Genomic DNA, 20,811 nt, shown 5'->3' on the forward strand with positions numbered 1-20,811 from the left:
GGTTCCCCAGGAGAGGCGCAAGCACGCCCGCGGCAGCCGCCGGCCCTCAGCCCTGCCCTATTTTTCTTCTCCTGGCAGATGAGTGTCAAGCGATGCCTGGATTTCGAGGCCATGAATGGGATGTGGGCTACGGGCAGGCAGGGAAAGAAGTCCACTTTGTTGCAGTGAATTGCTGTCAGTTCTAATTTTAGGCTTCAGTAAACATGAGGCTGTAAGGAACAGTTTAGTTTGGGGAGAACAATGCCCAAAAGTTTGCTGATGCACATAAATTTCAGTTATTAAAAAAAAAAAAGGAAAGAAAAAAAAGGATGCAACTTCTGAATAAGGGCACATAGTTCCTCTCCTTTCAGAGGAACTGGGGGAGGGCCTTTTCTGTTTGTCAGCTTCTCCTGATATATTAAAGAGCTCATTGCCTGCATCTTTATCTTGTAAAATGCGTGTGACCTCTATAAGTGGTGTCCAAAGGAAAGAAAAACCTCGTAGGATCCCTCTTGAAAGGAAAACCCGTGCTGGCTAATGGCTGGAATAAATAACCGGGAAAGGAAGCGGTGTTTAGCGAGAGCTGTCATAGAAGGGTTCCTAATTTATTTTAATGCTGGCATTACCTGCTGGAAACCAGCGTTTCTTTTGGTATTCCAAAACCCCATTATTATTTCTTAATTCCAGTGGAAATCGAGTTCCTGTCAACCATGAAAGGGTGTAACACACTCGGTGCAGTTTTCTGTAGGTTCAGACTTTCAGAGGGCGACGTGACTTCACTGGCAGCACTTTTTAATTCAAGAAATAAACGGCGTGTGTGAATTGCTGAGCTTCTTTGAATTACACTTTTCTGTCCAGGGTTGGGAGCTTGCGTGCTCCTTTCTGCCACACGCAGAAATAACCTCAGCAAGTACGGAAGAATATAGCGAGGTATAAAAGTGAAATTGCTAGGGGGAAAAACAAAGGCATCAGGGAAAAAGCACCAGGGATCTCTACACGTGGAGGTTTTGCTGCGCCCGACCCATCTGCAGCGCTGTCCGCTTTCCAGTTTGGTGTTAATAAGGTTCAGTTTTGCTTTGCATGAGTGACTCGGCCATAACGTTAATTTGATCTTTAAACCTCTTTGTTTGCCTCGGAGGGCAGAGCCGTTGAGGAGACGATTTTGCCACCATCCCTGTTCTCGCTGGGAGGTCAGCTGCCTTTTTCTGAAGCACCTACGTCTGTTTGCGGTGGAGGGTGGCCTATAGGTTTCTGTTATGGATACTGGAAGGTTTTTCTCCTCTTTTTTTTTTTTTTTTGACAAAAGGTACTTTGTTTCCTCATCCCAAATGCTTTTAGGGTTTATTATGGCTCCTTAGAAGAGGCTCTTGAACTCCTAATCAGGTAGCGCTTTTTCCCCCTCATCCTCCTCCCTCCTTTTCTCCACAAAGTATGAGAAATAATCAGTTTAGTTCCAGATAAGGTGAATCAGCGCCCTTATAATCACTCGATTAGACACGGTCCTTCAGGTAAACGGCTCCAGGAAATGGGCCATCAGAGCCTGAAGTGATGCTCAGCCTGTGCTGAGGACCAAGGACCGAGTTCCCATCAGCTGGAAGAAAAATACCCAGCAGCAGGGCGGTGACAGTGACATTAATAACTGCTGGGGCTCTCTGCTGGGGGAAGGCAGGGCCTCGCAGGTTGGTGGCTCTCGGCTTCGGGGGGACCCTCCCAGTGCAGAGATGGAGGGGGTTTCTTCGCCCCCCTCTCTTCCCAGCGCTGCCTTTGTTTGCCCCGGCGTTCTCAGGCCAGGCGCAGGAGGAACTGAAAGCCAAATACGTATAAATGGTGGGGAGAGGCGTTAGTTAGAATGGCTGTTGTATGGATCTGGAGTGCTTTTTATTCCTTTTTAGGCTAGAAATCATTCCAATCAACTTCTGTGCCAGTTCAGCCTCCGTTAATTAGTGAATTCCCATTGCCTGCAGTGCAAGACACGAGTCAGCTCTTGTGCTGGGAGCTGGATTTCAGCTGGAGGCCGCAGGAGAGTTCACACGAGCTCCCCAGCTGGTTGGTGTGGTTCTCGTGGACGTTCTTGTGATACAGCATCATTTTATCATCATTCACATGGCAGCTGTGGGTATTTCCGTGCGGTGACAACTAGATGTCACAGCAAGGCTTGGAGTGGATTCCTGTGAGGCACACATGGATGCCCAGCTCCAAAGATCTCTGAAGGCTCCTCGATTCCCAAATCCTTCTGGAAATGTTACCCTGGTTGCCTTTCTTAGCCAGCTCGGCAGCGGTGACGGCTGAGGGTGCCTCTTCAAAAATCAACATTCAATATTCAAGAATTCGGCTGTATTCTTTGTTCTTTGGTGCATCGAGTGGGAGGGTGATTGAGGCTTAATTAAGGATAATGTGGAAAACAAGAACAAGAGGACAGCAGTAAGACTTTTATGCTTGAGAAGTGACATCAACATTCCTGTTATCCCGCTGATTATTTCCATAGTTGCTGACACTATTATTTTTTCCTGGTTTTGTGTTATTTAAGTAAGCATTGAGTTCGTGTGGGAAACGCAGAAGAAAGTGGAGGAGACAGAAAGGCCGTCTGTGCCAGCATCCTGCTTCTCTTTCTCTAGATCTCTCTCTGAAATATCAGGCTTCCCCCATCCTCCTTTGAAAAAGGATTTGGGAAGTTCAGTCTTCCCCCTTCTACACGTTAAACACGATAAACCTCTCTGTCTGTCATTTTGCATTCCTTGGAATGAGATGGGTATCCCTGCTCCTGCACTGATATTAATTAAAAAATATGTAGTGATACATTTATTACAGTGCCTCGTTAAGGTGGTCTCTGAGAGGGGCTTTTTCAGGGGATTAATGGCCAGAAGGGGCTAGATCTGCAGCTGATGTTCACCATTAACCCCATCTGGTCCATAATCCTCCTTAATCCACTTTCATTGGCCAGCGAGTCTGTCCAGCCGAGCGGTTAGCACAGCACAGCCTCACCCCTGCTCCGAGCAAGATGACAATGTGGGCTGCTGCCAAAAGGAAGGGCCAATCCAAGCCCCGATCTGTAGCTGCGTGCTCCTACTAGCAGTTGCATCCTTAGTCGGGTCGGGTTGGAGATCCAGCCGAAGCCGGGCCAGCTCCTCAGCTAGTGTGATTTACTTGCCTAAGCCGGCTTTGAAGACGACGCACCAAGTTTCAAATGGGGACTGCGCTAGCGAGGCTTCAGCTGGCATCACCACGCATCCGTGGGCACTGCCGGGTGCCAGTGGTTCCCAGGCACATGGCTTCAACCCGTTTGTCTTGCTGTAGCAGTGACCGCTGTTGTGTGCTGAGGGAAAGTGTGTCCTGGAGTCCACAGCTGCTGCTTTGCGAGCAGGTTGAGGAACTCAGGACAACAACTTCTTTTTTTACTGGTTTATCAGGCAAATAATCACTCTCAAGAGCGTATGCTTGGTATTCATTACATCCCTGTAGATCTTGGTCTGATTGCTTTATGCCATCCGGGGTTATGCCCCAGGTTGGATGTGGCTTTTCACACTGGCTCTGCCACTGTCACCAGCAAGACCTGAGCAAGGGGTTCGGGTCTTTGTGCTGTTGGCTCGTTTGCAGTCCTCTCCTCACACAGGGAACAGGTTTCCTCCTGTCTCTCTTGCAGTAGCTCTTTTTGCCCAGGCAGCCGGATGGGTTCCTGCTAAAAGCCTTTTTCATGGCTGATGGCTCCCGTTTACCTGGAGGGCAGAGCAGCCAGGGGTGACAGATGACAGAGGAGCTCACCTTCCCTCCCGATGAGGCTGGTGGCAGGAGCTGAGAGCTGGTAGCAACTGGGAGAAGGTCGGAGAGGGAGGGGAGGGGTGGTTTTTGCTCTGTCCTAAGTGTTGCGGCTGAACTCGCTGCATATCTTTATCTGCTCTTTGACCTTTTCAGCTTTGCTTCCCGAGGACTTGAGGACGCTTCTGGAGGAGGCAAAGGAAATGAAGTGGCCCTTTGTGCCAGAGAAGTGGCAGTACAAACAAGATCTCGGCCCGGAAGACAAAGCCAACCTGCACGATATGATCAGCGCGAGGCTCCCCGATTTGCTGGTATGAAGTTCAACACTCTCATTGCATAAAATACCCTGTTGAGGTGCTCGAGGAGGCACATCAGACATGACTGGTAGCCAACAGAGGACTCTTTGCAGTGCTGAAGCTAACCCCTAGGCTAACAAGTATCCCCTTGGCAGGACAGACTTCAAGTAAGGATGAGGTTTGTGAGGTTTTGGGGTTGCTTTCTGCTTGCTGCGGTGCCTGTCTGAAGCCCACGCAGTCCCATTCCTCGCGAAAAGGGGTGGCCCAGCCTGAAAACCTGGGATCTGGGGCAGGGAGGTCTGCCCTGCCGGAATCCCAGCTGTAAAACTGCTGTTAACTCCAAAGTGGGCAGCAGATCTCACCTGCTTCAGAGCGAGCCCTGCCCAGGCAAGGTCTGGGAGTTTTGTGTGAGTGTAGCGATTGCTCGGACCAGCCCTGAGCAGCGAGAAGCTCAGAACAGCCGACTGCAGGGCGGGGAGTGCCAGCCCCACGTTGCAGGGATCCTGAATTTGCTCAGGGGGGGACGCTCGGGGAGCGGCTGCCTCTTGGGTATTTATATTCTTTTTCTCTTTGGTGTGTGTGGCCTTAGACAGAAATTTATGGCGGAGGTTGACCTCCTTTAGAAGCCCGGCGCAGCTCTCCGACTCGGGAGCGTTTGTCTGCGCTCTCCCGGGCTCAACACCTGCAGCAAACTCCCCGAGAGACCTGGCTCGATGGGAGATTAATGCGGCCCTAATAGCGGAGCAGCGTTGGCGGCATTATGCCCTCTCCCCAGGTAGACGGATCTGCTCTGAGATGATACCAATTATTTATTGCCGAAACATCTGTTGATAACTGCAGCTGCCCTTGTTCAACAAAGCGTATCGTGGGGTCGCGGACTATAGGGACCTCAAATCCTGCCGCGTGCTACTTTTAGGCTATTCACCCACGCCCCCTGAAGTCCATCGGTGACCGTTGTCTCCAGCGGCCCAGCCTGCGGTTGGAAATACTTTGTAAACGTTGCGCCGCCTTTCCCCATGTGCTTTGAAGTATTATTTCATCTTTGTCGGTAATTTATATTCCAGTGCCATTGTACCATGGGAAAAAGGGAAAACCTTTTTTGTTTTCCATTTAATTGTAGATAGACTGACATTTTGACCTGTATTATTAGTATTAGTCAGGAAAAGGGATTTTTTCCCCCTTCATCCATTGCTTGCCCCCCGCCCTTCCTTTTTCTTTTTTTTTTAAATAAAATTTCAAGGCAGTGCAAAGGCTGCTTCAGTTCTTTGAATAAAAAGCTGGGGGGGAAAATGACGCTGAAGCAAAGTGATTACAGTGTGATGAGGGAAGATGAAAGTCTGAGCAACTTTTTTCTTCTTTTTCTTTCTTTTTTTTTTTGGTGGGGCATGAGGGACAGAAGGATAATTTAATTCCCTGGAGGAAAAAAAATTAATTCTCTGTCGATTTATTGTTCAGAAAAACCTTTAAAATTTTTCATGTCTGTTTATTTTAATTTGCCATGCTTAGAATAAGCTCATAAACCGTAATTCATTACATTTAAGAAGTGCTTTGAGCCCCCCGAATGAAAGGCCCTTCATTACCATAACACCCTGGTGGTGCTACCAGGAGCCAGAGCCGGCTACCAGGGCTCACCATTGGGACATTTCACTCTGCGAGGAGGCTCAAAAGCTCCAGGAGACCGGCACAGGGAGTAAGCGGATTAGGCTTTGCCTTCAAGGGTTTCCCTTAGTGCCACGCTTTAAAAAGTGTGATACCCGTTGCTGCTGGTTTGACACATCAAGAAGGCAGAGCCACCTGCGCCCGCAGCCTTTGAGAAGTGCTCTGCGCCGGGGTGCTCCTTACGTCGGCACGCCGGCTTGAGCAGTGGGAAGGCACGGCAAAACCAGCTTGGCCGCAGCCTGCGTTCAGTGGGAGCCAGGCTGCTGCCGGAGCGGGGCTTAGCGCACGTTTTGGCAACGGACGCAAACTTTTCTTTATTTTCCCTCCTCTCTCACCACTGTGTGAAATGGCCGAACCTCCCCAGGGACTTTAAGGTGACAGATTTCCTCTAATCCTTGGGGCACACCAGCCCTTCTGGTTTGACAAAACCTTTGCATCTCGTAGAAGGTGGGTTTTTTTGGTTTGGGGTTGTTTTTTTTAACTTTTCCTGCCAGGGATTCACCGCCTCAACAAGCACAACATCCTGTTTTCCACACTTTCAGGAACATTTTTCCAGCTGCCATTGGCCAGCAAACCAAACCTGTCTTGCAGCCGCTATAAATGAGGAGGGATGACTTTTTCTCTCGAAATCCCACTGGGGCTGCAGATCCACAGGGGAGGCTGCCAGGGGTTACCCTTTCTGCAGATCGTCCCATCGATCCTCGCGGTCCCGAGGGATGGGAATGGCCTTATGCTCGGGGACCAGCCAATAGAGGGCAACATGCTCATGTACACGTAGGCTTCCATCCCACAGCCCCTGTCCTGCGTTTCACTGGAGCACACAACTAGTTCTCTCGTGGGATGATTCACACCACGTTAATATTTTAATTACTATTTTTGCAAGAGCCAAGCTCCTTCACAGACCTGTTGTAATGCTGTGACAAGTGACAGGACGAGAGGAGATGGCCTTAAGTTGCACCAGGGGAAATTTAGGTTAGATATCAGGGAAAATTTCTTTACAGAGAGGGTCATGAAGCCTTGGCACAGGCTGCCCAGGGAGGTGGTAGGGTGCCCATCCCTGGAGGAGTTTAAGAGACATGTAGATGTGGTGCTGAGGGACATGGTTGAGGGACCCTGGCAGTGCAGGGGGAACGGTTGGACTTGGTGATCTTAAAGGTCTCTTCCAACCAGGTGATTGTGTGATTGATTTTTATCATCTGTATCACTCGTTCCTGTGCTCAGGCTCAGGCACTCAGCAGTGGGCCACGATCTGCTGGGAAACACAGCACAGGTACGAAAGGAAACGACCCCGAGAGCAGGTCCCTCTGCAGGGCGCTGTGCGGGATGACCCTCTGGATGGGGGAGTGCGGATCCTGGCCCAGCCGGTGCGGAATCTCCTGGGAGTTATCGGGAATATCAAAAAGAGGAGAAAGTAAGTCCCCCCATTGCCCGGGCCTCGGCTAATTGCCTGTTAGGCTGGCAGGTTGCTGTCAGGGACACCGTTCTGAGGGACGTGCCCTAACTACCCTTAGGTGTGTGCGCGGCACTTTGGAGCTGGCAGTGCGAAAAAGAACTAAAGAGTGGGCTGAGGATTTAGTTTTCTCTTCCTTCCAACTTGGTGTGGTAACAGGAGAATTAAAGCCCTAAATCATAGCCCTGGGATCTCGGTTGTTCAGGCTGACCTTTTGCTACCTTGCTCGTAAGAGAGCTCTTCCTGGGTGATCCCAGCGAAACGGGAGAGGGAGTCACAGGAAATCGCCGCAGCAGCTTATGAATAGTCTAGAGATGGAGCACAGGGGGACAAATTGGGGCCTGTGCTTGGTAACAATAAAGACCTGCGGATGACTGTGCCCCCCAAACCCCCGCTGCCTACTCGCGTACCTGAGGCCCCCAGGAACTCCCCCTCTAGTTCCTTCTCAGTTGGTGAAGCAAGATGCGGTCGGCTGTAAAAAACCCGAGCCCTTCTGCAACGTTTTGAGCTGCTAATAATGGACCTAATGCTGCTCCCTCTGAATAAACACCCAGCTCTCCGTGGCCTTCAGGATGAATAACTTGAGCTAATTAGCAGCTTCAGGAGCTCAAGCCGTTAAACAGGGCTCTCCGCTGCTCTGAGCAGAGAGGAAAGTGTCCAGGAGCTTCTTCTTCCTCGGTCTGCAGCTATTTCCTGACTGTCTTGTGTGTGTTTCAAGCGTATCCGTCTGCTCCTCGTGGACACGCTTTCTCCTGCCCCTCACAGAGGTGGTAGGAGGCTTAATTCCTTGTTATTTGTTGAGAGGGCTCTGATTGCCAGCTGAAAGGCAGAGATTGATAGAGAAGTCCCGTGCGCTGACAGCAGCTTTGGTCTCTTGGAAAGACAGGCTTTTGCTAGCAGCGTGTGGGGTAAAAGGGTGAAAGACTGCAGCCAAATCCATCGGTGGTGTGGCTCTGTGTTTAATCTGACAGGGGACGAACGTGGCGGGGAGGAAAACCGGGCAATTTGTTAGGGTTCAGTGCAGTGCTAACTAGGAGCGGCTCTTGGGAGGGAACGAAAGCACCTGCGAGTACATGATGCTGAAACTCCTGCCTCGAGCACGGAATTAGAAATTCTTTGTTGACCGCTCTTGGTTTTGGGAGATCTTTAAGATTTTTAAACCTCAGCTGTGGTTACAAGTGAACCAAAGACTGGAGTGGTCTGAGGCAGATGGATGTGAGCAAACCCAGAAATCCAGAGCGTTGCAGAACTGCAGGGACACGCTGCACATGAACCGATCCCTGCCCCTGCTTTCCAACCTCGCTGCCTGCAGAGGTGTTTTTCTGGAGGGGACCCTCCCGGGCCCGCAGGCTTGGGCAGGGAGGGGGGTGCTGCCTCCGGGATCTTCACTTTATAAAGAGGGCAGAGAGAGTGGATTAAATCAATATTTCATTTATTTGGGCTTGTAATTCCTCTTACCTCAGCTGCCACATCAAGATTTTCCCCAATTTTCTTCCCCTCCTCCTCATCCTCATTTACTATGCACCAATAATTTCCCTTTGACGCTTTCCTGCCAGTCCTAGTGCCAGATGGCCCCGGTTCTGAGCTTCTCCCCTCTCTTGGGAGCGGCCCCCATTGTCAATGCAAAGGAGGCGTCGTGGCTTTGAACCCAAAGCTGGGACCCCAACTTCAGCCCCGGCATGAGGAGGAGCTAACGCACTAATGCAGGGAACCATGCAAACAGCACACCCTCCCACTCATCGCCATTAAGGGAAGAAGAAAAAACCCCTTCACCAGAGGCTGCTTTGCATTTCCCCCAATGGTCCGTGTATAGAAATCCACTGCAAATTTAATTCTCTCACCACCTGATTCCACTTCCCAGGCGCGAGCTTCCCTTTGTGTCATAAACTCAATTAGACATATGCATTTCACATCACGGGCACAGATGTGGGGACAAAGTGCGCCCGTGCTGCACTCTTTCTCTCTCTCTTTCTCCGTAGATGTGCCCACGGCGGCTTTAAAGCGATAAAGCGAGTGAGTAAATCCATTCAGGGTGCCGGCCCGCTACGCCGAGCAAACCGTCCGGCAGCGGCCGAGTTTCTGCTTGTCTCGGGGTGGGCTGGGACAGCTTGGAAGTCAAGAAGGTTTCCCCGGGTCTGGGCTGGGCGACAGGGAGCCGCTCCCCCGTTCTGTTTCAGGGAGGGTCTTTGTGCAGGCCTTGGGTGCGTGCCCAGCGCACCGGTGCATGAGCTGAAGGTGCTGAGGAATTTTCCAGCCACACGAGTTGGCAGGGAATGAAAGGAGCGGGTATGAGTTTCTCGGTGTGCTGCTCGGAACGGGGCGGGGGGGACGTGATTGCAAAGGCTGACACCGAACCGTGTTTCTGTGTGCCACACAGCGTGCAGCCCTGCCTTTGGAAAAAAAAAAACCAGCCAAGCTTCCCTCCCTGGCTTGACTTTTCTGTGTTTTATGTCCATTTGGGTTTGGAGAGGGACACAAGAGGTTTCGGCATTGAGCGGAGAGTTAAATTATGCAGCTGCAAGACTGCCAAGCCCTTCAGAATAGGATGCTTCGTTTAGATTTTCCACAATGCTATTGAAGTGCTTATTTTCCTCCTGAAGAGACACAAACAGATGCAAACTTCTGTAAACACTTTAGAAATGAATTCAGTGAGTTTGGCCTCTCAGCAGTGCTCAATAGCTGACAGAAAAATGTCTAATTAGTGCAAGTGGAAATAATAGGGCCACTTGGATTCCTTCCATCCTCCTCCAAGTCTACTTTTCCTAGGAACTCAAAGGCTCTTTTGTTTGGTAGGTCACCCTCTCTCAGGCTTTTGTGCTGCGATCTATTAAAGGAAGAAGGGGAGGAAAAAAAATAGATTAGGCGATGCTCTGCGCTTAAATATATGGCCTGTTGATGAGCATTTCCAATGGCTGGTTCGCAGTGTCAGTTTACAGGTGCTTGGGGAGGGGGATTCCTCCATTGTTGGCGGAGTTGTGCGTGCCCGGCTCCAGGAATCCTTTTCAAGTGCCATCCTCTTAGAAAATCCAACTCGGGCTCAGGGACAAGAGAAAAAAAAGGAAATTTGTACAAATCGGCCTCGCTGAGGTGCAAACAAGCCAGCAAAGGCTGGCACTGGGTCGGTGCTGCAAGCCGGCCCTGTGCCACGTGCCGAAGGCTCTTCTCCAAACGGTTTGACATGGGCTTGCTCCTGCACACCTCAGACGGTGGCTGTGCTGCTCCAAATCCCGAGTGGGTCTTGCTGTCAGATTAGGGGTCTCTGAGCTAAAAGCAGAGACTAGAAATGAGGCTGGGGAGGAGGCCAAGAGGCCTGAGCAGCGTCTGAGACAGTTGCCTCTGGCCCTGCCTGTGCACTTACACAGGAAGGCGCAGGAAGCAGCCTGGTGCTGAGACCAAGGTGGGAGATAGCTGCCAAACCGATGTTTTAGTGGGGATTTGGACAGAGTTTTCTTGGCAGTCTCTCAACCTCTGATGGTTCCGTGGGGCCTGATCCTCCCTCCCTGTGTTGCTTTGACTCTGTCACGAGTGCAGTTACTCACCGACATGAACGAGATGAGAAACACATCTTTTTTCTGAAGAGACTCGGTATGGTTTTAGGTGCTCTCTGCTTTTTTCTTTCCTCTTGTGCTTGACCACACCGCAGAACAGTACTCAGCCGTCGCCACCTCCTGCTTGTTTGAGTCACCGTGTGGAACACCTCCTTGCTCCACTGGGCAGCATGACCAACGCCTGCCCACCATGAGGAGGAGTCGGTTTTCAGTAGATGTCCCCAGGTCCATGTGGACTGTGCAACCGCCATGAGGGTACGTGCCTCCTCACGGCTGTCTTCGTCGTCAGAACAGTGTGCTATCTTGGGAGCTCGGCCGGTTCCCCGTGCCGCTGTGATGGCTCAGCTGCTCTGGGCGTCCAAGAGAGTTTGTAGAGTCAGTAGTCATTAAAGGTGACCTGCAGGGGAAAACCTGGGACTCCTGGGCTGTTTGCTCCTTTGAGGTGTGCAAAGGTGGGGGAGAATGGCTCTAGTGACCATTTCCAGGCTTTCCATGCTCTTGTCCCCCTATTAAACTAATTGGGGTTTTTTAAACTAATTATTCTTACTGCTAGTGCTTTGTTGGGCAGGGTTTCAGTGCATTAACTGACCTCAAAATAATGCGGTTCAGAATATTAAACAACAAGTAGAAAGACTGTCGTTCTTCGCAGGTTTATTTGAAAGCCTCCATCATGGTCAAGGACTGCGTCACGGCAGCTGCTATTGTGTTCCTGATTGACCGCTTCCTGTACTGGATCGACGCCTCCAGCAAACTTCTTCGGGTCGCCAAGGGTGTGCACCGGCTGCAGCCCACCACGCCAATCAGCCCTCAGGTGCTCATCCGGCAGGCTCGCCTCGCCGTCAACACAGGTACCGCTCTGCTTTCTCAGCTCGAGCCCAGTTAGGAGCTACTTGACTTTGAAGAAGACGCTTTGTCCATGGCTGGGGACAACACGCTTGTGGCCCTGGTGCCATCTTTTCAAAGGCACAGCCCACTCCCAGCCCCCTTGAGCCCTCCCAGCTCCTCTCGCTAGCACAAAGGGGCTGGTATAAAGGGTTTCAGAGCCAAAAGCAGGAGAGAAAATTGTGAAAGGGTGTGGAAAATACTAATTGGAGCTTTTGTTCATTAACAAACCTTCCCTGCTGGTTTCAAACGGGGATATCTGAATCGCTCTACTTCTGACCAAGGGCCTCTAAAAAGTAAATTAGAATCCTGGCATTTTCTTGCACTGTCCCAGCTTTTTTTTTTTTTTTTTTTTCAGTGGGACCACTTGACTATGCAAACAATGCCACAGACAGCCCCTGAAGGATGAATACATCTAAAACCCCAAAAATTCCATCATTCCTAGAATGCGAGCAGCACCTGAAGGGGTTTTAATGTATCTTCCCACTGTCCCACCGGGGAGAAGAAAACGAAGCCAGGCAAATGCACTCTGAAAACTCCAACCAAGGAGTATTTTATGTGCAGAAAAGAGAACTCTAAGTTCCCCTAGCCGTTTTTGTGAGTGGCTGTGGGCTTCTCATGCTCCCATTGCCGTGGTGTCTGGGTAGGGGCATGTTCCACTTGATGGGCTGCTCCAGCCAACACTTTGTTTCCCCGGCTGGAGCAGCCTTCTCGAGTTCAGCTGGACAATTGAGACAAAAAGCGAGGTTCAACATCAATCAAGCTGATCAAATTAGACCTTTAAGGCGGCTCCAGCAGCCCGTCAAACCTGCCACGGTGGCTCCAGCCACGCGACAAAAGCTCTGAGCCGTGTGACAGGGGGCCGGAAGGCAGAACCCCCACTTGGCGTTGCACGCTGCTTCCTTTCTATATATTTTTTGGCTCTATATTCTGTGCTTGAGAGATTCTTAAGAGCTGGAGTCTAAACCCAGCAGCAGCCCAAGGGGTGGGAAGGAGCAGAGTGAGAAAGGAGTGCCTGGAGTTCACCTGATATAGATGTAGTTTCGTCTTCCTGTGCAGCCACGATTCCTGGGTGTAAGGGAGCCTCTGCAGCACATGCTTAACTGGGAGTTTTACCCTCCTCAGTGTGGACACACTGGCAGTGCTGGGAAGAAGAGTGCAAATTGCGGGGGCTTTCACAGGTGGATACTTTTGTTCACTTCATGCCATGCGATAGAGTTGTATAATCATTTTCTATCTTCTTTTTATGATTGTTTTTAATCAGGTAAACTTTTAAAAGCTGAATACATCCTCAGCAGCCTCATTAACCACAGCGGAGCAACAGGTGCGTAGAGATTTCTTTTCCGGTGTCATCGTTGCTGTTTTTGGTAGATTTTTGATACTCATTTTAGCAGTCACACAATCTGACCTCAGTAACGACTCCGTACTTTGGTCTGTTCCTCACCACTCTCTGCTAAAATGTGGGAATGGCGACTTTGTTTTGACTTTTCTGTCATTCATCCTTGTGTATCTTCACTTGGGTGGGAAGATACACACCCTGCTTCTATTCCTTAGCGCACTGTTGCTTTGTCATCGGTCTGACTCAAAGTCCTGCCTCAAACTGGCTGAATTCAGCAGGGAGAATCCCAGCGATTTACTGGGATTTAGGTCACCCTATGAGGCTTCAAATGACAGTGATGGTTTTCATCCGCCACTGAGTCTTTCCCCCCTTCCTGCAGGTACCTGGCGGTATGTGAAGGAGAGCGACAGGGTTCTCGTTCAGTCAGTCTGCTTACAAATCAGAGGGCAGATACTGCAGAAGCTTGGTAAGGCTTTTCCCTATCAATGTCTGCTCAAGCTTTCCCCCATTTTCTTTTTCTTTGCAGCCAAGATTTAAAATGGTTTGTTTGGCCCACGTCAGTGTTTTAGCTTGTGCAGAGCTCCTGCCTGCTGCCCACAACACAGCCACAGTTGTTCACCCTCCTGTTTGCAGCAAGGACCTAGAGCCACGTACCGAGCAAGCGCACCTCAGAAAGTACCATTTTATTACTAATCATAGCAGAAGTCGAGGAGTGGTCTGAAGTACGCGCTTTTTTCCCTGTGCTGCTCCACGTTTGCTAACCCTTTTCCCAAATTTGCTGCTCCCAAAGGCATGTGGTAGTTTATCATGGGTACGTCACAGCAATTTCCTCTCCTGAGACAGGAAAACACCCCGTTTTCAGCATGATGGCCTTCTGTCTTCAGCGCTTGGTACCCTCCAACATCATCTGTAGCAGTGACTAGGTTTGTGATTTATTTCAGGGATGTGGTACGAGGCAGCGGAGTTGATTTGGGCTTCAGTTGTGGGGTATTTCAAACTTCCTCAGCCAGATAAAAAGGTAGTATTTCCTTTCCACTCTTCTCGTTTCCTTCAGAAAAGTCTCTGAGCAATAACGTGTCAGTGATGTGCCTCAGACAAGGTTAAGGGGCAGGACAAACAGTCGGGCCCGAGTCTGTCTCACCCATTGTTTCCGCATGCCTACACAGCCTTACTGACACCTTTTTTCCTGAGGGAACAAAAGTAATAGTTTCCATTAAGTGGAACCGTCACCTCGGACGTCGCAGGTGCCTCTGACGGGGACAGACTGATTCCACAATGCAGCCGTAGATTTTCTTTGTTTATTAGCACTACGGCTGTTTTTTTTCTCCTAGTCACCAGGCCTGTCTGCTCGCTGAGCTGCACTACGCTGTCCGTTGTGGGTGACGGATGGTCGGCGGCTCTGCAGTATCTGAACACCTTGCAACAGCTCCCGTGTCTGTCTTTAACACCTTTGTGAGGCTCGGCCGCGCTCGTCCTCCCGCTGTAGATGAAGCCACAGTCGCACCATGTGTCCGTAGCTAAACAGGAATGTGAACCTAAGCCTTGCAAGTCCTAGGGTGAAGCCTTAAGAGGTTTTGTAATTGTACCCCAGCGTAAGACATGCCACAAAGTCAGACCTCGTCACCTCTCCTTAAAGCTTGGCCTCAAGCTCAGAACGTTTCTACAGCGGGGAGCAAAGACCCTTCCTAGGGTCTTTTCCTAGGCCCATTTAGCTGGGCAGACCCTTAGCTGGCAGGTGTAGATCAAATTTTCCAAGTTACAGAGCTGTATGGTACATGCTCATGTCTGGTGTTTAATGGGGTTCTGTAGAACCAATTGGAAATTAGAGAAAATCCCCACTTATATCAACATCAAGAGCTCAACTCCTGACTTCTGTCTGACCTGTTTATTTGGTTTTTCGACAGTGCAATAAGCTAGGCAAGCATTTAGTGCTTCTATCACCTCCCTCAGCACCTGCACCCTGCATTTTTTAGAAAGGCTGGGATCAACTGGCCACTCCTGAAACATAATGCTTGGCTTCCTGTGGTCTTCTTCAAAAAACAACGGTAAAACTGTTTGAGTCTTCTTTCAGACATCATTAGCCAAGGGCTTGATGCAGCTTTTGGTGATATCACGAGACTTCCCTTTCATTGCCACAAACAGCTGCTTGAGAAAATGCAGTGCTGAGGAAAACGCAGTGCTGTTGAAGTCGAAACCTAGAGCTAGTGGTGACAGGGATAGCTGCCGCTTGTGGAAGCTCCCACGTGTCCACCAGCCAACGCTTTCTGCAGGTTGACATTGGTAACCCTACCAAGATGACGGCTCTGAAGTTCTTAGTGATGCTTCTCTTTGGCTCATCTTTGGTTTGTTTTTCTGGTATGGTCCACACAGACAGACAGACAGACCCTACTTTATTTGAGCAGTAAAATTCGAGATACAGGGGAAACCCCCCATGATAATTTTCCATCTCTCTCTCTCAGGGAATTGCTACTTCCTTGGGAATTCTGGCAGACATCTTTGCCTCCATGAATGAGAAGGATTATGTACGGTTTAAAGCCAACACCAAGATTGACCTGGTAAGGCTTGCTCTGGTATTTGTGTTTGTTGGTTTTTCAGATTGACTGTGTGGTGTTGCCCCACATTCTCCCACGCTGTGACCTTCAGCCAGTTCCTCTCCTGTGCTGCAGGAGGGCTGAAGAAACGTTCGCTGCTCCTGGGGCAGCAGTGCGTTAGCACCTCGATGGAAGAATGCCTCACTTCAGGAAAAAGAGAACATTAGGAGTATTTACAGAGCATGTGTGTAATACAGAGAGTGTATGTAGGCAAGAGAAGTGGCACATTGATGGTAAACCTGAGAAAACTGGCAGAAAGAGACCTGGCTGTTGTCATTTAAGATACGATGTCCTGCTCTATCAAGGCTCAAGGTCTCCGAGAGTTCAGGGAACCTACAACAGACACAAAACAAACCCCAAGCTGCCTTGCTTCAGCGTAGCAGGGTTGCTCACCGGGTAAACCCATCCCTTTGAAAAGAGAGCCTTTGAGAGGAGGTTTTCCCTCTTGTTATTTTTCGTTTCTCTAGAGCCTTCTCCGAGAGGTCAGTCACCGCTTATTATCAGCTGCCGAGGCCTGCAAACTAGCAGCAGCCTACAGCCAGTACACCCCGCTGTTCGTCCTCACAGCCGTGGTAAGCGTCAGTCTTCGTTCTGAGGGTGTGATTTGTATACGAGAAGAGCCCAGGCTACTAAATTTGGCTCTAATCTGGCTTTCAAACATTGCGTCATACGGGGTGTTGTGTCTGTGTGGTGGGTATGGCACTACGTGTTGCTCTGAACTCCAGATGGGCGGAAAGCAATATCTGTCCACAGAGCGAGGATCAGTTTTCAAGCCCATCTGGGATTGCTGCCACTTTTATAACGGCAGCGCTATTTCAAAGGAAAAAGAGCAAGATTCTTTCCTCCAGGAAACATGGCAGCAGGTGGTAGGGGCTGACATTTGCTTCAGGTTGTGTAGGGGAAAGAAACGTGGTTTTTCCTCCCTTTATTTATCTCTGACAGATGTGCAGGTTTCTAATTCCTCCATTCCTCTTTCATCTCCTCCCAGAACATCCGTGGGGTATGTTTGCTCTCCTATAGTCACTCCAAGGACTGTCCCCCGGAAAAAAGAAAGTTCTACTTGTCAGAGGCTAAAGAATCCTTCGAGATCGGCCTCCTCACCAAGGACGAGAAGAGCCCCGTCACCAGCAAGCAGGAGCTCCACAGTTTTATTAAAGCTGCTTTCTGCCTCACAACCGTGCATCGATGGCTCCATGGGGAGAGCGAGAAACTCCGCGGGGTGAGTCAACTCTGTAGAGAAGCCATGGGAAAACTGCACTCATACAGCGCTTCAGGTACAGAGGAGGAAGAGAAAGGTATGCTTGCCAAAGAGATCATGTCTCTGATCACATCTGTGAAGAAGAGCCTGCGCGTGGAGAGCTTCCCCAATTCTGATGCCAGGTCTTACGTTCCCGACAGTTACAAAGGTTCAGTGGAAAACCCCATTCTGCAAGGGGAAGTCGACTTTGAGAAGGTCCTTGCCATGCATTCTCAGCATCACCTGTCAGTGTGTGAAGTCTTTGAAAGTACCTGCAGGCTTCATAAAACCACGCCGGGAGAAACCCAAGGGGCAGCTTGTGTCACAACCTTAAGGACAGAAACCAGAACTGTAGACACTGTGTGTGCTACTGAAGAAATGGCGTGCCAGAGGAAAAAGTCACCGGCAGCAGGAGGTAGCTCAGAGAGGCTCAGTGACCAGAGAAACAAAGACATTGGCTCTGACGCGATGAAGATTCCCTCCAATGGAGAGACTGAGCCATTAGAAATAAATGATAAAAACCGCGATTTCAGCAGATGGCGAAAGAGGAGCCAAAGCACTACTTCAGAGAGCTCCTGGTGCAAGCTGTCCGGATCAAGTTCCTCTTCCAGCTGGGAGGAACTAAACGGTAGGAGCAGCGAAGAGTCTGCCGGGGAAGGGCAGCGGAAGGGGAAGGGCTCAGCGGAGGAGCAGTGCTGCACAACAGAATCCGAGGAAGATGGCCAAGCTGCAGACTTGCGCTTGTTGCCACCTAGAGCCTTGCACCCTTCTCCTCGGGAGCCTCTGCATAGCTGTTGGGGATCTCCTCAGCCTTCCTTCAAGGTCGACACACCTCCAGCTGGGAGGCTGGTGGAGGAGGCGTCTCTTTGCGGAGAAGAGCTGCAGGAGGGAAGACATGGTGGAAAGAACTCTTCAGAAAAGAAAGCAGGGGAGGTGAGCAACGGGGTTCCTTCCCTCTCCACCCCTCACTCAGTTCCTATCAGGCCAGGGGAGGAGGGGCGGGAAGGGTCCCGGTCCCAGAGCCCCTTTGAGTGGGTCCACCCAGAAGGAGAAGCTGCAGATAGCACAGAGGATCCCTCATTTGAGGCATGTCCCCCCAGAAACGGGGGTGATTCTGTACTACCGACGAAAACAGCCAGCGACTCCTCTGTGCCTGACTGGCTGAGGACATCGGCCGTGGTGGGAAACAGATCTCACAAAGTGCCTGCAGTTGACACCCAGGCAGAAACTGCAGATGACACTGAATTTGATCTCATCAGTATTGGGGACTTGGTGAACAGTTACCCTACGGCGTCGGTTCCAAAGCAGCGATCAACTCCCGGTGCTCCAACAGCTCTGCCCTCGGCGAGCAGGACATCCGTAACCAAGCAGTTTGAGTGTGCCACTACTGAAGAAGGTGAGGAAAAGCCCCAGGAGATGGTGAGCACCAAGAGACACTCTGGTTCATCTCTGAGTTCACGGTACAAATCAGCACAGAGTTGCCCTGAAGGTTCATTTCTGAACCCAAGGGGAAGTGGGTTTGTCTTCATGCCCGGGAGAACAACGGGAGAAATCCTAGATGCTCGATTTCTGAGGGATGATGACTACACGCAGCTTCTGGCAGGAGTTGAACATAATTGGCTTGTCCAGAGACTGATGCCCACTGGAATTTTTCAGTCTAAACAGCTCCGTAAAGCATACTGTAAGTCCCCACACAGCCATGGGCATTTTCACGCAGCAACGGGTACTCCCGCAGAGAACAGCCTTCGCTCAGCATGTTTTCTTTTGGTGTTTTCTTTCTGTAGCTGCTGTTCTCCTAAAATACTCCAAGAAATCAGGCCTCTGGACGGGCCAAGAAACGGCTGTGTTCATCGGGGACTACCTGGGCGTGGCAAAGGAAGGCAAACAGAGAAGCGTGTTTTGGATACACTTCCTGCACCAAGAAGAAACCCTGGGAAGGTACCAACCAATCTAATTTCTGAAACAAAATGTGCAACTTCTGGGTTAACTTTTGTAGTGACACATCTGTCTCACGAGTGCGGTCAACTGCGAATGCAGCCAGGCCAAACACTTGTCTTTTTGCTTAGGTACGTGGGGAAAGAATATAAAGACGATAAAGGACTTCTCCATCACTTCAGTGACGTGGAGCGGCAGATGACTGCCCAGGACTACGTGACGGAGTTCAACAAACGGCTGTATGAGCAAAAGGTCCCTACGCAAATCTTCTACATCCCTTCTGCAGTACTGCTGGTAAGAGCTGTCTGCAGAGCGATGCCAAGGAGTGGGTGGGAGGAGCGTCCGAGGCCCGTGTTGATTTGAAAGTGCTAGTGAGGTTCTTGCAGGCAGGTTAATTTGCTGCAGGACAAATTTGCTGCTCGACAAATTTGCTGCTGAGGCCTTTTTGCATGAAACCAGGACTGGAAGGGACATTCTTGTGACTCATCAGGTTCAGTGCCCCGATACTGCAGGGCCCTGGACAACCCTCAAAACCTCCCACTGGTTATTTACAAGTAGAAGAAGGACCAGGTGCGGGTTTAGTCAAGTCTTTACAGCTTTCTAGCTTATGTTTTAGAGCTTTCTGGGAGGATAAAACGAGACTTTGGTTAGAGGAGCTTTAGCATCCTTGTTTTCACATCTCTGCTGCATGACTGTCACTAATGCTCTGTTTTCAGATCCTGGAAGACCGAACCATAAAAGGCTGTGTGAGCGTGGAGCCCTACATCCTCGGGGAGTTTGTGAAGCTGTCCAATAACAAGACGGTAGTAAAGAACGAGTACAAAGCCACAGAGTACGGCCTGGCCTATGGCCATTTCTGCTATGAGTTCTCCAACGGCACCGACGTTGTCGTTGACCTGCAAGGTTCGTATTTTGGCACCTGTTTGGCTAATGGAGATGTGAGCTCCCTGGTTGAGCCAACGGTAAAACCTTCCAGACTCACCCTTTAGCACACAGATATCTCTGTGTGCTAGATATCTGTGCTAAATATCTGTAATACAGATTATCTGATTATCTGATCACAGATAATCTGTATCACAGATTAATATCTCGGGATATTAATCGCATTAAATATTCATTCTGTACCTCTTAGGGTTCTGCTTTTGCTGACAGAGGTGCACGCTGGGAGTCCCGGCAGTGACGTGAACAGTCCTAAGTGCGATATTACAGGGGCCGTGTGTTCGATACCAAGATCTGTCCTTTCCTCCGCAGGTTGGGTGACGGGTAACGGGAAAGGCCTCATCTACCTCACAGACCCCCAGATTCATTCTCTGAATAGCAAAGACATTTCATGCTCCAACTTCGGGAAGGAAGGAATTTATTACTTCTTTAACGATCAGCACAGGGAGTGCAACGAAATCTGTCGCTGCCTTTCTTTGAGGAGACCCTCAGCAGAGCTGCTGGTGTAGAACTCGCACAAGATGGTCACCCGGAGAATGACCTGTAGCCTGGATGGTGTTTTATCTACACACCTTTAGGAGCATGTTGTCTCTGCGAGAGCAGAGTGAGCCGGAAGCAGAGAGCTGTATTTCAACCACCCCTAAAATGTTCTGACTTGTCTAAATACTTCAGTGAGCAAACAGGCGTGTTTGGGTTTGCTTAAACAGTAACACTGTTTCCTTCAGAGGGATGTTTGTGTATGTGACCAGGAGACATCTAGGCCGATGGAAATAGGGTTTTAACCTAGAAACCAAGAAAGCTCTGCTGCTCCTCCAGGAAAAAATGTGTGGCTGAACCCAGAGGTGCTTTACATGAATAATTTGGGACTGCTACGTTTGTCAGACTCTTGGGAGAAACAAACAAACTGGCTGGCTAATGCACTCGAGTCCTGAAAAAGCCATCTGTCCATTTTACAATGACTGCAGGCTGGCTTTTAACGGGTACCTGGCCGGTCCAGAGGGTGATGAACCTGCGTGGGTGTGCAGGAGGGGGCTGTTCTCAGCCTCTGTCAGGGACAGGCTGCAGAATTCGGTTGAAAGCAGAGGGCATGTCTTTGCATCTGCAGGATGCAGCTCATTTTCTGTTCCAGAGGGGAAGGAAAGGGATCTTACATTGGCCCAGCACGTCTCTCCTGGTGTTACCAGCCTAACTTCAGGCCACTTC

The 20,811-nt window shown here is 50.1% G+C and overlaps 1 protein-coding gene across 1 annotated transcript in view; it reads left to right on the forward strand.

Annotated features, from left to right (window-relative positions):
- Positions 1-20,117, forward strand: part of ALPK1 (alpha-kinase 1) — a 20,352-nt gene extending 235 nt beyond the window's left edge. Inside the window, exons 2-13 of the mRNA XM_010133518.1 lie at positions 3,889-4,043; positions 11,335-11,533; positions 12,832-12,891; positions 13,286-13,372; positions 13,848-13,924; positions 15,366-15,461; positions 15,965-16,069; positions 16,486-18,415; positions 18,519-18,672; positions 18,801-18,963; positions 19,386-19,572; positions 19,921-20,117. Of these exons, the coding sequence (XP_010131820.1) occupies positions 3,889-4,043; positions 11,335-11,533; positions 12,832-12,891; positions 13,286-13,372; positions 13,848-13,924; positions 15,366-15,461; positions 15,965-16,069; positions 16,486-18,415; positions 18,519-18,672; positions 18,801-18,963; positions 19,386-19,572; positions 19,921-20,117 (3,410 nt within the window). The remainder of the gene's footprint in view (positions 1-3,888; positions 4,044-11,334; positions 11,534-12,831; positions 12,892-13,285; positions 13,373-13,847; positions 13,925-15,365; positions 15,462-15,964; positions 16,070-16,485; positions 18,416-18,518; positions 18,673-18,800; positions 18,964-19,385; positions 19,573-19,920) is intronic.
- The last annotated feature ends 694 nt before the right edge of the window (positions 20,118-20,811 follow it).

The sequence above is a fragment of the Buceros rhinoceros genome, unplaced genomic scaffold, assembly GCF_000710305.1.
Source record: "Buceros rhinoceros silvestris isolate BGI_N320 unplaced genomic scaffold, ASM71030v1 scaffold35493, whole genome shotgun sequence".
NCBI lineage: Eukaryota > Metazoa > Chordata > Aves > Bucerotiformes > Bucerotidae > Buceros > Buceros rhinoceros.